The sequence below is a fragment of the Impatiens glandulifera genome, chromosome 3 (assembly GCF_907164915.1).
Source record: "Impatiens glandulifera chromosome 3, dImpGla2.1, whole genome shotgun sequence".
In the NCBI taxonomy this organism is placed as follows: Eukaryota; Viridiplantae; Streptophyta; class Magnoliopsida; order Ericales; family Balsaminaceae; genus Impatiens; species Impatiens glandulifera.
The window spans coordinates 15,919,730-15,935,478 of NC_061864.1; the positions used below are offsets into that span (position 1 = coordinate 15,919,730).

Consider the following 15,749-nt stretch of genomic DNA (forward strand, 5'->3'; position numbering starts at 1 on the left):
TATGTTGCTATTGGGAATGAAGACTTTGTTACTATTCAATGATATTTTTTATTGAAAAAGATCCATATTTTATGAATAGTAATAAAATATGTTAGTATTCAATGATCTGCGAATGTGAAACCATCAAATGGCAAAATTCTGAAATGAAATGCATAATCTATTTGAAATTGCGAAAACTTATGCATAAAAGATTGTGACTAGCTCAATTGATCTTTTTTCCTAAATTTCTCAAAGTAGTGCTCTTATTTACTGACCTATTGGATAATGAGGTCTAACGCCCGCGATAGCCATCCTCTTGGCGAAGGTCTCGTGGTAACCAGATATATCAAGTGCTCGATGGCTGTTATTCGCGCCATTGAAGCAGAGCGAGCGAACAAAGAAAGGTATATATAGAGAAAATTTGGATTTTACATGGAGAGAGCTCAGTCCGAACAGGGTTCGTGATGAAACACTAAGAAATGAGCTGATGAAGCGGAAATTCGCCGCCTTGATCGGAGAAGAGACAAGAATCTCCGGCGCCATTCGCCGCCTTGGGGTTTCGAATATTGGCTTTTTACATTTTACCTATTTATTCCATGAATAAATACATTAGTTAAATAAATCCATAATTCTTTTCATTATTCTTTTTATACACCCAATTTTTATTAAAATAAAATAAATTAAATTCTTCATTATTTTAAATTAGAAGGAACATATAAAAAAAGTAATTTATAAATAATACAAATTACATTTATAAACATATGATCTATCGAATATAAAATTTGAAACAATTGGTTTGGACAAATTTTTTTAATATTAAAATTTTATTTTTTTAATATATTATTAAAGTATTGATTTAAATGAATTAATGTTTGAAAATTTTGTATATGTATGTCTATATTAACAAAGGGTTTAATTAATATTTGAGACTCGAACTTTAAATTGTGTCATAAGACCTAATTATCATTATTTTAGATATTTAAAAATTTTTCATAAACGAATAAATATTTGTCTTTTTATTTTAACATAATAGTTTTATTTTCTTAATTAATTTACCAATATAAATAAAATAGTAATACATTACACAACTTTTTAAGCCATTTAAACTGTATTCAATAGATTTAAACTTATTCAATATATTTAAACACATTTGTCTCGAAAAATATTCATTTTATGAAGTTATTTGATAATATAAAATACATTTATATTTAAAATTTCTCAAATTTTTATTTATTTATAGTCACCCAAATCTGTAAATCTCAAAAATAATATTTTAACTTTAAAAAAATATGTTAAAAAATAGCACATTAAAATAAAATAACACTTTTTATCCATTTTAAAAAATCTAAAAAACCAAAATTTCGATGGATCAAGATGGTACAAAGTTCAAGCCTCATCCTATAAAACAACTCTCATTCAATTACAATTTACAGCTTAATGTATTTCCAGATAGGCCCAATTATGAACAAATATTTGATCTATTCAAATAACATAACATGATTCTCAGTAGTCAATAAAATATGATATACTAATAATAAATTTGATGGGGGCAGTAAGTCCAAACATAAACTTGTAAAAAACCCACTCAAATAAAAACAAGTTAACTAACCAAATAAAAAATTCACATTGTCCAAGAACATAGTTTACAACCAGTAAAGACATAAGCAATTTGTTACAAAATGGGAAAAGATGCCAAACTAAAATCATTAAACTATTCAAGCATATAAAAAATAATAATAATAAAATGAACCAAGATCTGCATTGTTCTGCCTATAATAATTAAATCATTTGAAGAAAATAGTAAAACTCTAATACGGTTAGTCAAGTCAAGACCAAAACAATCCATCAAACAGTAGTAGTTGTTTATTGTTTTTGTTTTTGTTTTTTCCTTTACATATTAAACCGAAACTTGTCATTGCAGAACCCTCTTCCCAGCAGCCAATTCCATTTCTCTGGTATTAATTCCTTCGCTGCTCGAACCAGAAGGATTCAAACCATATTCGCTAGTGGTTTTCCCACCACTATACTCACTACTGCCTTGCTCCTGGCTCGGAAAAGCCATCTTTCTGAAGTTCTTCATATCGTCGTTATATTGACTGGCATCGTAATCGGAGCTTCCATAAGAGCTGTAAACTGTACTGTGTCCGGGCCTTATGCCTTCGTTTAGATCAGACAATGATACATCTCCTTCTAATGCTCTTACAACCTGTGTTTTTATCGTTTCAAAATCCCATTTAACTAACTCAATTTGACTTTTCTTTGTTAACAACAACCTTGAATTGAAATAAAATAAAATACCTGGCTCATTCTAGGGCGACGTTTTGCAGAATGGCGAACACAAGCTGCGGCACAAGCAATCATTCTAGACATCTCGTTTTGATTGAAACTCTTTGGTAATCGTGGGTCCACGAGATCGTCCAATTTTCCATCATCTAATGCTCGTGTCAGCAAAGGTCTTGCCTGCAATAATAAGAAATGCATTTTTTTTCATCTTGGTGTCAGCAGCCATATATGTTTGCGCTCTTTTAAGGCCTTGTTTTGTTCTTTTAATAATGAAGTGGTTATTTTTAAATAGTCGTGCTTCAAGTAGGTCATTGTTATTTGGGTACAAAAGCAATAAGGTCATGTTCTACAGAACTTGGGTCATTTTCAAATAACTTTGTTCTGCGTTGAAAATTGGGTTGTTAATGGGTTATTTGAGTAAAAGACAACAGGGGTATTAATGGGTTGAAATAATATGTGATGTGACAATGATCTCCGAGGCCAAGTGAAAAAGAACGAAGAATTTTGAAAAAATGCTTACCCAATCAACCAAACTATCGTCCATGAAAGCATAAGTAGAATCAACCGGACGCCTTCCAGTAATCAATTCCAACAACATAACACCGTAGGAGAAAACATCGGACTTGTCGGTTAGTTTACCCGAAGACGCATATTCAGGAGCTAGATAACTGTCGAGAGTGTGTGAAAAAAATGAGCTATCTTGGCCGCCAATTCTTGATAATACTATTAGATAAAAATAAGACAAGAATTTGACTTTACCCGAAGGTTCCCATAACCCGGGTTGAGACATGAGTATCCTGATCAGATGAAAATCTTGCAAGTCCAAAATCTGAAACCTGTTACAGAAAAAAAAAGAACATGTTTTAGTTTTGTCATGAGTTATTAATAGCTTTGAATCCTCGAAAAAAAAATCCAACCTTTGCCTCAAAGTTCATTTCTAGGAGAATGTTGGAACCCTTAATATCACGATGGATGATTTTAGGATGGCCTGCAACAAGAAAACCATAATATTTGAAACTATACCATTCACTAGTATTCAACGACAGACAGCAAAACCCGCATTTTATCCAGATCCATATGAGAAACAACCAATAATTTACATAATCTCAATCCAGAATTTTTTTATTGAGTAACACAAAGATTTACACTCTCCTAGAAATAACATCCAAAGTGAATAACTATACCAGTGAAATCACTCATTACATAATCACAATCAATCCTGAAAATAATAGCAAATGATAATTTAAGATACACATGAATCTTTCTTTCTTTTATTGAGACTAGGGTTTATATCAGGGATGAGCCTAGTACAACAACAACAAGGTGTTCTTAGTGGGAATAGAACCTGTTAGCACTCGTTACATAATCACAATCGCCCGTGAAAAAAATAACAAATGATAATTTAAGAGACATGCATTTTTCTTTTATCAAGACTAGAGTTGTACCCGGGATGAACCCAATACAACATTCAAGGTGTTTGGGAACAGAACCTGATACCGAGACCTCAACATCTATGCATTCAAACCTTTCGAGTTCATTCTCATTCTCAACATGATCCAACTCTCCCCTAAAGTCTAGTTTAACAACAAAAAGAACAAGTTCTATAGTAACTTACAGTCTTCATGAAGATATGCAAGTCCTTTTGCAGCCCCAAGAGCAATTTTCAGTCTTGTGTGCCATTCCATGGGAGGTCTTCCCTTTGCTGCAAGAAGAAGGTAATTTAAAACGAAACTCTAATCTGAGTATTGCAAGTGATAAACAGTTAAATACCATGTAAATGGAACTCCATAGTATTATTAGGAACAAACTCATAAACGAGCAATCTTCTAGATCCAGTGATGCAATATCCAACCAAAGAGACAAGATGTTTATGATGAACACGGCTAATAGTTTCAACCTCAGCATGAAATTCTCTTTCACCCTGTCCACTTCCAGCTTTAAGCTGTTTAACAGCAACTTCTTTTCCATTTGGAAGAATTCCTTTATGAACATATCCAAATCCACCTTGTCCAAGAAGATTTGCTTCTGAAAATCCATTAGTAGCCATCGACAACTCCTCATAAGTGAACGCGCTTTTAGTGAAACCCAATGACATCCCCGGAGATAGGTTTCCTTCTCCAACGGAATGGTTGGATCCTGAGCCACCGCCGCTGTTCATAAAGGCCTGTGGAGGTGCCGGAGGTGGAGGAGGACGGCCGGGAGAATATGGCGGACGGGGTTGATATTGAATTGGAGGAGATGGTTTGGGCGGCATTGCAACTGCGTGATGATTTGCCGCCGCCGGCGGTGGAATATTTTGCTGCCACCGTTGCCCTTGGATTCCGTATGGATCATCTGAAAAAATGAATCGGAAATCAGAAAACAGGAATTAGGTTAGGTTAGATTGATGAATGGATGGATAGAGAATGTGGGTAGTAAACCTTTAGGACCATGAGGAGGCGGAACATAGTAATCATGATCTCTCCTTCTCTTCTTCTTCTTGCAACAACAAATAAACAGAAGACTCAAAATCGCGAGAATAGCAACGCCGCCAATTGCAATTCCGACGACGAGACCCGTCGATATAGTAGACGAGTCGGAGCTCGAAGTCGGCGGCGGCGGCGGAGTATTCGATGAATGATGCGGAGGCGGAGGTGAGGATCTCGTTGGCGGCGGAGGCGGTGGCGATGGGTTTTTTGACGGAGGCGTATGGGTAGTTGGGGTTGGGGTTGCCGGCGACGGGGGAGAAGGTTGCGGTGTGACGGGAACCGGAGGAGATAAAGCTGGAGCTGGTGATGAAGGCGGCGGTGGAGAAGAAGATGGCGGTGGAGATAATGCCGGTGGCGGTGGCGAGGATGTAGGAGGTGGGGAAGCAACCGGAGGAGACGGCGGGGATGTGGTGTTGGTAGGAGGGGATGTCGTCGGAGACGGCGAGGATGTCGGAGAAGATGACATATCTAAGAAATTTGTTATTGCTAAATCAAAAAAAAATCTAGTAATCTTCTGGGTAGTTTAAGGATATGAATCAAAGGCTAGATCGGGCGTAATCCTTGAGACACATGTGGAAGAAAGAATGGAAAAGTTTTACTTTTTTTTGAAACCTAATGCTTTGCTGGTGGAATTAGGCCGGTGAGAGAGAGAGAGAGAGACATACCTTTTTATCATTTTCTCTCTCTACAGTTCTCCATACCCACTACCCCATGTGAGTGAGAAGATGAAGATGGAGTAGAAATCGATTGAGAAATGGGACCCACACGACCGGCCCGATAATCTCGCCGTCTTTTACTCCGGCAGCCGGAAACAAAATTTAAATCCGTCGTATTTCTCTTTCTTAAAGCGGCGACTGTTTGTCTTCTCTCTCACATCAAGAATTTTGGTCGTATTCTTTAATAACTATTTTTATTATAATATTTATAAAAAAAAATACTTTTAAATAATTTAAATATTAAAAATTAAAAAATGACTTTGATAGAATGTACAAATAATTCACATTGAACAAACTCTTATAACTGGTTTGATATAGGTTTTTTCATTTTTTATTAGTTTTCTTATAAATATTTTATTACATTAATATTATTTTAATTATTAAATCACTCGTTTATTAATTAAAATGTATTTACTTTATCTTTACCAAATTTTAAATATAAAAAAATATTATAGTAAGTAATTTAATCAATTAAAAACTCAAAAAACTTACCTTTTATATTTTACTTATTTTTTTATAAAAAAAAATCTAAAAAAAAAAAAACAATATGGAAGAAAACATTTTAAGGAGTAAGATAATAAGTTTGGATTATTGAGAAAAAAAACTCAAATTAGTGAAATGATTTGTATTTTTCAATGATTTTAAATTGATTTGTATTTTTCAATGATTTTAAATTGATTTGTATTAATTAGGAATATAAATATATGTTCTTGTGATAATAAGGCAACAAATTATATATTAATACAAAAAAAAAATATCACCTATATAATGTTTAAAACTCAACATTAAACAGCTAATTTACTATTTAGGTGACGTGAAATTATTTGAAATAGTAAAATTTCTGAATGTTTGAATTGGAATGGTAACTATAAAAGTTGGGATGTTTAAATTGTAACCAAACAAGTATAATATTATATTATTATCTTAAAGTATATTTTATAGATTCTAAGAAATCTACAAATTAGTCAACAAGAGAACAGATTTGATATGCCATTTTAACAAATGGATTAAATTATCATCATATTTTAAATTGCTATTATAATTATATAGATATTCTCATACAATTTCAATTTATGAGATTTTTAGTGAGAATATATAATCATCCGTCCTTTACAATAATAAAAATATAAATTCAATAATTGATACTTGAACATGTAGGTTCGACTTAGTAGTTGCACCAAAAATGTTTATAAGAAAATTTGATATATTTTTATCATGTTTCCACCATTATCTAATAAATAATCATAATATAATTAAGTTACTAGTGTTACAATTATCATCAATATATCTGTACTTATATTCTACAGATATTATTAACCTAATGTGAAATGATTGAGTTATACATTAAATAACATTAGCGTTACTTATGTCTTAATCTTCAATAATTGTAAAAAAAAACTGTTTATATTATTAAAAATACATTTTAATGCATATATTCACTGTGTTCAGTGATTTTATTTTTCTTAGTCCTAGTTAATTTTTAAGCATTGACTAAACTCAAATTTTATTCAAATTTATTTTGTTAAAAATAAAAATAATACAAAATGAGTGGTCTAAAGTGTTATTTATTTATTTATATATATATATATATATATATATATATATATATATATATATATATATATAAACGAGAAACAAAATGTTCACCGAACAATAAAAAAAATGTTCATTGATGAGTCAATAGTCTTAAAAAAAAAATGATTTTTTCAAAGAAACATTAAAATCGTTATAATAGCATAGGTTTAGAGTAAATGCATTAGTCAAACGAAATCATGTAATTGAATTTATTTCAAAATAAATGATAAGACTAATTTAACTCAAACAAACCGATTTAACTTAAAGTCAAATGCTATCAATTTGTCTCAAATCTCAATGAACTAATAGTGTAATATTCTGTAATTAAGTTTTTGAATTATATTCAAAATAATCTAATTGTTATTTAGAGCTTTAAACTTAAATCATTCTTAATAAATAATTGTCGAGAATTTTAAATTGTAATATAGATCTATTTATTATAATTTTAGTCATTTAAAATTTTTTTTTACGAATAAGCGTCCAACTTTTTTTACTTTTAACATAATATTATATTTTTATTAATTAATTTACCACATTTTCCAACAAAATAATAATTATATTTTTTCAATTATTTATATACATTTTTTAGGCATTCAAACCGTACCTAACCGTTTTGAATGCGTATATCTCAAAATACTTTATTTAAAATCAAAATAGTCCAAATTTGTCAAAATTAATAAACCATACACAAAATTATATCGTTATAAAATTATTTAAAAAATAAATACAAAATCTATTTTTATTCAAATTTTCTTAAATATTTTATTATCTTACATATTTTTTTAGTCACCCAAATAAAGTTTGATAAATTAGAAGTATAAATTTCGGAAACAATACTCAATTAAAAAAAGTACCTGCAACTGCAAAAAAGTCTCTAGATATTATTTAATTTAAAGACATGACAAATTAATCAGAAAAATGAAAATAATACGTTAAAATAAGATTACAGACGTTTTGTCTATTTAGAAAAAGCCTCAAATAACTAAAATTTTGATAGTTTAACCTCATATAACACAATTCAATCTTCAAATCTCATTTGAAATAAACGACTTAAGTTTAAGTTTGAACCTTAAATATCAATTTAGCCTATTCAAATTTCATTAGCTTTGTGATATAGTCTCATAGTCATGGAATGATAGACCATTGATGATTGTCTAATATATATATATATACTTAAGAAAATGGTATCTAAATATATTTTGCATTTGACGTTACATTAATCATGGTGTAAATATCAATTAAAATTCTTACAAATATAGACTTAAGCGGTCATGAATAAAATGTTAAACAAATGAAATAAAACATAAAACATAATAAAAATGAAGTCACCACTCACCACAATTCAAGTAGCCAATATCTAATATATAATTCATTTATCCTTTATAGTCTCATTTTATTTTGTTACACTACTAATTTATAAAATAATATGAATGAGAAAAGAATTAGTCTAAACATGGAAATGTTAATAATACATACAAATATTTTATATTAAACACAATTATAAGAAATAAACTAAATACATGCATTTTAGAGGTGATGACATGTTTAATAGTATAATTAATAATTGTTAAACATGAGCTTGTTGGTTGTTGCTTTTCAAATGCATGTTCTCTTGCTTCTCTAAGCAAAAAAGAGCTGGATACCATGATAGAGACATATTATTATGTTATTCTTTTTTTAATTATTGTTATGTAGTTTTAAACTTTTATTTACTTTTATCAAAAATTGTAATAAAATTTAGATTTTTAATCCCTTAGAACTTTTAACTAGCCGCTATGATAGGTTGGGGCTACCATAACTATATAAAATTCAAAAGTTATTTTATTTTAACTATAATTATATTTATACGTGGAGACTTATAATTTAGTGGTAAACTTAGTGGTAAACGCACGCATTCATATTCAAAAGGTAATATGTTTTCACGAATAAATATTTAAAAAATTAGTTTCTATTTTTTTTTTCAAATTATTTCTAAACATTTAACTACATATCAACAAATTACAAATTAGAGTTGGTGGAAACGGGAGTGATTGTTAATTTTGCTTCTTTTGGGGAATAAGAGAAAAAGTAAGGAACTAAATTTAAAAAATTAAGAAATGAGAAGTTAAGTGCTTTTCCTATATTTTTTTTTTAGTTTTAGTCTTTTCATAATTCACTTTAGTACAGAAATATATATTTAATTAATATTTACTTTTAGTTTCCACATAAATAAATAGATTTATATTAACAAATAAAATACTGACAATATAATAATAAATATAATACCATCCTCTATATTCTAATATGAGGTGATACAAAACTACACCTAACTAAAAATTGAATATCGATCTATGTATTTTTATTTGTTAATTTCATAATAATATATTTATTTGTAATCTAAGAAAATTTTGGTTGATAAATAATACAGTCTTTAATTAATAATAATTATTATTTTGCAGTACTTAATACATCTATTAAATAAAATTTAGGTAAAGAAAGTATTTTGAATAAAATATTTCATCATATATTTAAAATAAAGATAAATAATATATGATAAGAAACTATATCTCAAATTAAACAAATAAACTAAATAATTAATTTTAAAAATATCTTTATTTATATATAAACATGTTTTTAATATAAAAAATACAATAAAATAATGAAGGAAGAAAGAGAGCAAATCGAACAAATTAATAAAATAATTTCAAAAATATTTTACTTAAAATTCGAGCAGTATTTTAGTTTGTCCTAACGTTGATAAATAATATTAGAAAAAGTTATGTTAAATAATAATTCAATATCTACAAATATTGTAAATTAACGAGAACATATACAAATTATTTGAACCCCACTAAGGTAGTATAGTAGTAAGAATTTGTTTAAAAATCAAGATGTCACGGGTTTCTATTTTATTTGAAAACGTTTTGAATGCAAACGAAATATCATGACTATATGGTGTTATGCTAATTTTCCTTAATAAAAAAAAACGTTTAATAATTAAAAATAGATGTAAAAGTCTCTAGATAAATGATGAATTATTAAAACTATTTATTTAAAATAAAATAAAAAACAACTCAATATTTGATTATATAATTTTTTTCTGAAAAAAAGATAATGACTTTAACTTTAACTCTAACTCTAATTCGATAAATAAAGCATTAATATATTTAGAAGATATAAGCAGTTAGGATCAACCCTAATATTGATTAGGTCACTATATATGTGTTAACATAACATTTAAACAACTAAATTAGGTTAGTTTTTGTTAAAAATAATATAAATTTATTAATAAAATATATTTATTTAATAAAACATAAAATATAACTACTAAATAAAAAATTTTAATTTTTTTCGTTTATGGTCACTTCTATAAGCAATATACGACGTACAAAAGATTAAGGAGCGAATCTAAATTAGGACTTTGGCCCACAAAAAAAACGGTAAAAATGTTACATAAATCTTTAATTTCCTAAAAATTTTTCAATTAAATTCATTAGTTGTTTATCAAATTTTTAAAAATGACAAAATTAACATTTATTCACTCGTTTTATCCATAATTTTATCGATAAATTCTTTTAAGTCCACTACAATTTTATTTTTGAAATTCACCTCAGTTATAATTTTTAGATTCATCTCTACAAAAATTAAGAGTACTATTATTCAAATTACACAAATCAAAGACGATAAATCCAATTCGACTAAATAGAATGCCGACAAAATATGATTTGTGAATAAAGAAACGAGACACACTCATATGCTAAAAACTCATCGTCATCGAGGAGGCCATAAAAATGATTACATTTCAATTCTCTACGGATTTATTAGAGGGAAAAAACAAGAGAATAATAATTGTTTTTAATGGATGATTCTAATATGACTCCCTATATTCACTTAAGTCATTTAAGTAGAAATCTATATATATATAATGATGCTTAATTTTTAAAGTGTCCGGATTGCCGGGTCGAGAGCTGTGGTTAATTTGGATACTTGGGTCGGATTGTGGGTTGACCCGTTTTTAAATTTAAAACGGTTAAAAATAAAATTAAAAATGCTAGAGGTATGTTTCGAACTTGCAACCTAACAAAACAAATACAACTCTTTAACCAACTAGGCTACAAAAACTTTATATTTTAAATTCAACACCAAATTTGATAAACGCGGGACGTTTTAATATTAATATAAGTTCAACTTTTTAACTATCTAATATATAATGATGTTGAGTAAATGGATAATTGGGTCGGATTGTGGGTTGACTCACCCATAAACTTAAAACGGTTAAAAATAAAATAAAAAATGTTATCCGTAATTTTTTTTCACGGTTTTTATATTATTACTCGTGCAAATGCACGGGCTAAATGCTAGTTGAATTAATGATATTTGTCATTTAGAAACCATCGTTATCACTTAAATTATTTTAGAAATCATCTTTCATATAATATGATTTTATCTTTAAACATGATTTATTTTAACAAAAATATAAATATATTTAAGATGTCTAGTCTAATAAAAAAATATGTTATATTTCATACAACATTTTAATGTACATAAAATGAAATTATATACTTCATATTTATATATTTTAAATTAGCTAAATAATTGAAACATGTTACTAAAAATAATTTTATTAAAAAAAAGGAAATAAGTTGGATTTTGAGCTGTCAAAAGCTCATACAAAATAACCAATCATTCACCACAAAAAATAATTAAATTTGTATTTATTTATTTAGCAATTACAGACATTATAAATAAGCGAGCTAAATATGCGGCCGCTGCGAACAATCCGACCGACCGCTGCGAACAATCCGACCGACGCCATCGCCTGAGTCGGAGGAGCTTCGCGGCAATCGGGATCTTTCCTTTCTCTCTCATTTCCTATTGCCATTTTCATTCTCACTGCTGACTCTCCGTGGAAAATCCTCTGACACCCAGAGGAGTAAACCCTTCAATTTCCTCTTCCTCTCCTCGTTCCCCCAAGAATGCAGCGGATTCATGATAATCGGACGAGATCAATTCGTCCCACCACCATTCATGGGTTCGCCCAATCTGGGGATTTCCATGCCTTCCAGAAGTTGCTTCGAGAAAATCCTTCTCTTCTCAACGAACGAAATCCAATCGTAAGCCCTCTCACTTTGTTTTAAAAACAGATTTTAGTTTAATTTGTATATATAGGTTCATATTGTGTGTTTGGATCAATAATTTGAACATTTTGATGAAGATTTTACTTGAGATTGATCAGATATTCAGATCCATTCGCTTTATATACTGTTGTTAATGTTGTTTGAGATGAAACGTGATTGATTTTATGGCAGATGGGTCAGACACCACTTCATGTTTCAGCTGGTTATAACAATGTGGAGATTGTTAAGCTTTTGCTTAATTGGCAAGGATCTGATAAAGTTGAACTCGAAGCCAAGAACATGGTGGGTGAATATTGATTTAATTTGATTGGTTTAACCTGTTTTGATGTTAACAATTTGGTTTTCTTTCTTCAGTATGGAGAAACCCCTTTGCACATGGCAACTAAGAATGGATGTAATGAAGCTGCAAAATTGCTCCTTGCCAATGGTGCTGTAATTGAAGCCAAGGCTAATGTATGTATATACATGTTTCCTTCATCTTCTTTTTGTTTATCTTGGAAAACAAAAACTTTCTTACAATACCCATCTTAGGTAGTTTAGTGGGTGGTCAAAGACTTGGTCTAAAGTATGACAGGTGGATTGTTGTGTTAGCTTCTACATAGATTAGTCGAGGGTCATAAATCACAACAATGTTTATTTTGAGTCACTCGGATCATAAATTGAAGTGGGGTTATGACAATGGGTTGTTGTACATAGATTAGTTGAGGCTCACAAACTGAAGAAACTTTGATCATAAAATAAAACTTTTACATTCTCATTCACGACAATGTTTGTGTCTTGAATCACTGGGTTATGATTAGTGGATTGTTGTGCTAGCTTCTACATAGATTAGTCGAGATTCACAAACTGACTTGAATACTCTGATCATAAAAAAAACTTGTATCCTCAATCACGACAATGTTTGTCTTGAGTCACCCTGATCATAAATTGAAGTGGGGTTAGTGCTATCTTCCACATAAATTAGTCGAGGTGCACAAAACCCATACACTCTAATAAATAAAAATAAATTCAATCCTCAATCACAACAATGTTTGTCTTGAGTTACTCAATCAAAGGAAGATAACATGTACTTAGTGCCAACCACAAGCCACTAAAATCTCGTATGTTGAAACTATATTGTATCTTTTGTGATTCTCGAATGTGGTATGATCCATGTGAAGACATGTTTCATGCTTCTATCTTTTGTTACCATCCTATAACAATATAAATACTTAGGGGATAGTAAATTACGATCACAAGAGATTGCTCCCACAAAGGGTATATTAAGATTTGAGATGACCTCGGTAATGGTGTTTGGATATGTTGTTGCTCTTTGAGGGTTTTCTTTCTTGATGCTGACATTACTTCAACGGCTGTTTTTCCCATTGTGCATGCGACCTTCGCTTTGCATGAATCTATGAAAAGTAGTTTTTATTTTTTCAAAAATCATTGTTAATACTTCACCTTTTCAAGAGAAAAACAATGTAAATACTTAACCTTCTAACTTCTTCCCTTGTCTTTAATTATAGAATGGAATGACTCCATTACACCTAGCGGTTTGGCACTCGCTTCGCGTTGAAGACCACTCAACCGTCAAGACATTACTGGAATATAACGCCCTTTGCTCCGCAGAAGACAATGTAAGACTTTCTAATATAGTTCAGAAGCCTATGTTGTTTTTTCTATCCTAAGACTAAAGTTTTCTTCAAAATGCAGGATGGCATGACACCTCTGAATCATCTCTCTCAAGGCCCGGGAAACGAGAAACTAAAGAAGCTTCTAACCTCGTACCTCCAAGAACAGAGGAAACGAAAAGCTATCGAATTGTGTAGCGAAACAAAAGCCAAGATAGACGAGCTTGAGAAAGAAATCGCGAATATTGTCGGTCTCCATGATCTTAAGGTACAGCTTCGGAAATGGGCCAAGGGCATGTTCTTAGACGAAAGACGTCGAGCCCTTGGTCTAAAGGTCGGTCCTCGAAAGCCACCCCACATGGCATTCCTTGGCAATCCCGGGACAGGTAAACATAGTTGACGTTGTTTATGGATAAATCTTTATGTTTAGCTGCAAAATCTGATATCTTTTAGAAGATTGGAAGTTACCGATTTTATTAGGTAGTAGTTATGTTTATTTAGTTTAAAACTGCATTATATAAGCTTCAAATATAATGAAATCAGATAGTTAATTGTTCTACTCTAAATAAAAATGTAATTCAATAGAATAATAATTTCAGTTTAGCTTATTCTTCTTGAAATTCTTTACACAGGAAAAACAATGGTGGCAAGGATCCTGGGAAAGTTACTATATATGGTAGGAATTTTACCGACAGACAAGGTGACAGAAGTTCAAAGAACTGATTTGGTCGGGGAATTCGTCGGCCATACAGGACCAAAGACAAGGAAGAAGATAAAAGAAGCCGAGGGAGGTATTCTGTTCGTGGACGAAGCTTATCGGTTAATCCCAATGCAGAAATCCGACGATAAGGATTACGGGCTTGAAGCATTGGAAGAGATAATGTCTGTTATGGACAATGGAAAAATAGTAGTCATATTTGCAGGATACAGCGAACCGATGAAAAGGGTAATTTCATCAAACGAAGGTTTCTGCAGAAGGGTGACAAAGTTTTTCCATTTCGAGGATTTCAGTTGCGAAGATTTGGCGAAGATTGTTGTTATGAAGATGGAGAATCAGAAGGAGGATAGTTTATTGCTCGGATTCAAGTTGGATGGTTTGTGTAATGTGGATACGGTCGCGAATTTGATTGAGAGAGTCACATCGGAAAGGCAGCGTGGGGAGATGAATGGGGGTTTGATCGATCCGATGCTGGTAAATGCTCGAGAGAATTTAGATTTGAGGATCGATTTTGATTGTATTGAACCCGATGAATTGGTTACTTTAAAACTAGAAGATTTGGAAGTTGGGCTTAAGCTGTTATCATCTTCTATTATTACATGTAGTGATTGATTGATTATCAGAGAGTTGAGGAGAAAACATTGTATAATTTGAATGTGGGAAATTGTATTGTTCCAACTTAAAATACATTTAATTCAATCTGGTTGAATCTAAAGATGAATTTCCCAATCTTATCTGTTTTGATTAGCCATGTCATCATGGTCTCCAACAAACAGATAATTTTGTGAGGATAAGAATTAATCAAACAACCAAATAGAATCCGTGTCTTTCCCTTGTATAATGGATCTATACTTTGCTAGTTACTACTAACAGAAGTCTCTGATCTTCTTCAAAATTCAATTTAGGGTATAATCTTAAATGACTAATCAAACAAACCTTTATAGAGTTTGATATAGACTTTTTTTTTTTTTCCATTTTCTACTCATTCTGTATAACTTCTTACATTTTAAAATATATAATTATATGTGAATATTAATTATTAATTAATAATACGTGATGATGATGGAATAAAATGATAGAAAATAGGTAGATTACTTTCTATTGAGATAGTTCATCAAAAAATAATAAATAGAGTACTCAAAATGTATCCTATTTGTTGTGATAATTATTCAAAAATTTCGAGATCAACCACTATGAATTTCAGTAATACTGAATAAGAGAAAATGTGCCCATTATAAATATTGTCTCAATCATAAGGATTTCAATCTACATAACTTTAA

General features: G+C 30.3%; 2 protein-coding genes across 2 annotated transcripts; one reads left to right on the top strand and one right to left on the bottom strand.

Annotated features, from left to right (window-relative positions):
- Nucleotides 1-1,572: 1,572 nt before the first annotated feature.
- On the bottom strand, nucleotides 1,573-5,604 carry LOC124931149 (proline-rich receptor-like protein kinase PERK1). Its single transcript, XM_047471545.1, has 8 exons — nucleotides 4,683-5,604; nucleotides 4,033-4,596; nucleotides 3,878-3,964; nucleotides 3,180-3,250; nucleotides 3,022-3,098; nucleotides 2,783-2,930; nucleotides 2,278-2,439; nucleotides 1,573-2,185 (listed from the first exon to the last, which is right to left on the bottom strand). Exons 1-8 carry the CDS (start codon nucleotides 5,194-5,196, stop codon nucleotides 1,892-1,894), a joined length of 1,917 nt encoding a protein of 638 aa, XP_047327501.1. The 5' UTR covers nucleotides 5,197-5,604; the 3' UTR covers nucleotides 1,573-1,891.
- Nucleotides 5,605-11,798: 6,194 nt separating this feature from the next.
- Nucleotides 11,799-15,201, top strand: LOC124931615 (protein CfxQ homolog). Its single transcript, XM_047472126.1, has 6 exons — nucleotides 11,799-12,114; nucleotides 12,310-12,420; nucleotides 12,493-12,591; nucleotides 13,647-13,757; nucleotides 13,834-14,137; nucleotides 14,384-15,201. The coding sequence occupies exons 1-6, from the start codon at nucleotides 11,977-11,979 to the stop codon at nucleotides 15,079-15,081; spliced, it is 1,461 nt and encodes a 486-aa protein (XP_047328082.1). The 5' UTR covers nucleotides 11,799-11,976; the 3' UTR covers nucleotides 15,082-15,201.
- The last annotated feature ends 548 nt before the right edge of the window (nucleotides 15,202-15,749 follow it).

What these genes read in the sequence shown, in the direction of transcription:
- LOC124931149 (XM_047471545.1), bottom strand. Translation starts at nt 5,196, where the DNA reads ATGTCATCTTCTCCGACATCCTCGCCGTCTCCGACGACATCCCCTCCT. An exon ending in TATGGAGTTCCATTTACATG is followed by an intron (nt 3,965 to 4,032) that starts GTATTTAACTGT and finishes TTCTTCTTGCAG; the next exon opens with CAAAGGGAAGACCTCCCATG. An exon ending in AAATGAACTTTGAGGCAAAG is followed by an intron (nt 3,099 to 3,179) that starts GTTGGATTTTTT and finishes TTTCTGTAACAG; the next exon opens with GTTTCAGATTTTGGACTTGC.
- LOC124931615 (XM_047472126.1), top strand. Translation starts at nt 11,977, where the DNA reads ATGCAGCGGATTCATGATAATCGGACGAGATCAATTCGTCCCACCACC. An exon ending in TCAACGAACGAAATCCAATC is followed by an intron (nt 12,115 to 12,309) that starts GTAAGCCCTCTC and finishes ATTTTATGGCAG; the next exon opens with ATGGGTCAGACACCACTTCA. An exon ending in CCTTGGCAATCCCGGGACAG is followed by an intron (nt 14,138 to 14,383) that starts GTAAACATAGTT and finishes TTCTTTACACAG; the next exon opens with GAAAAACAATGGTGGCAAGG.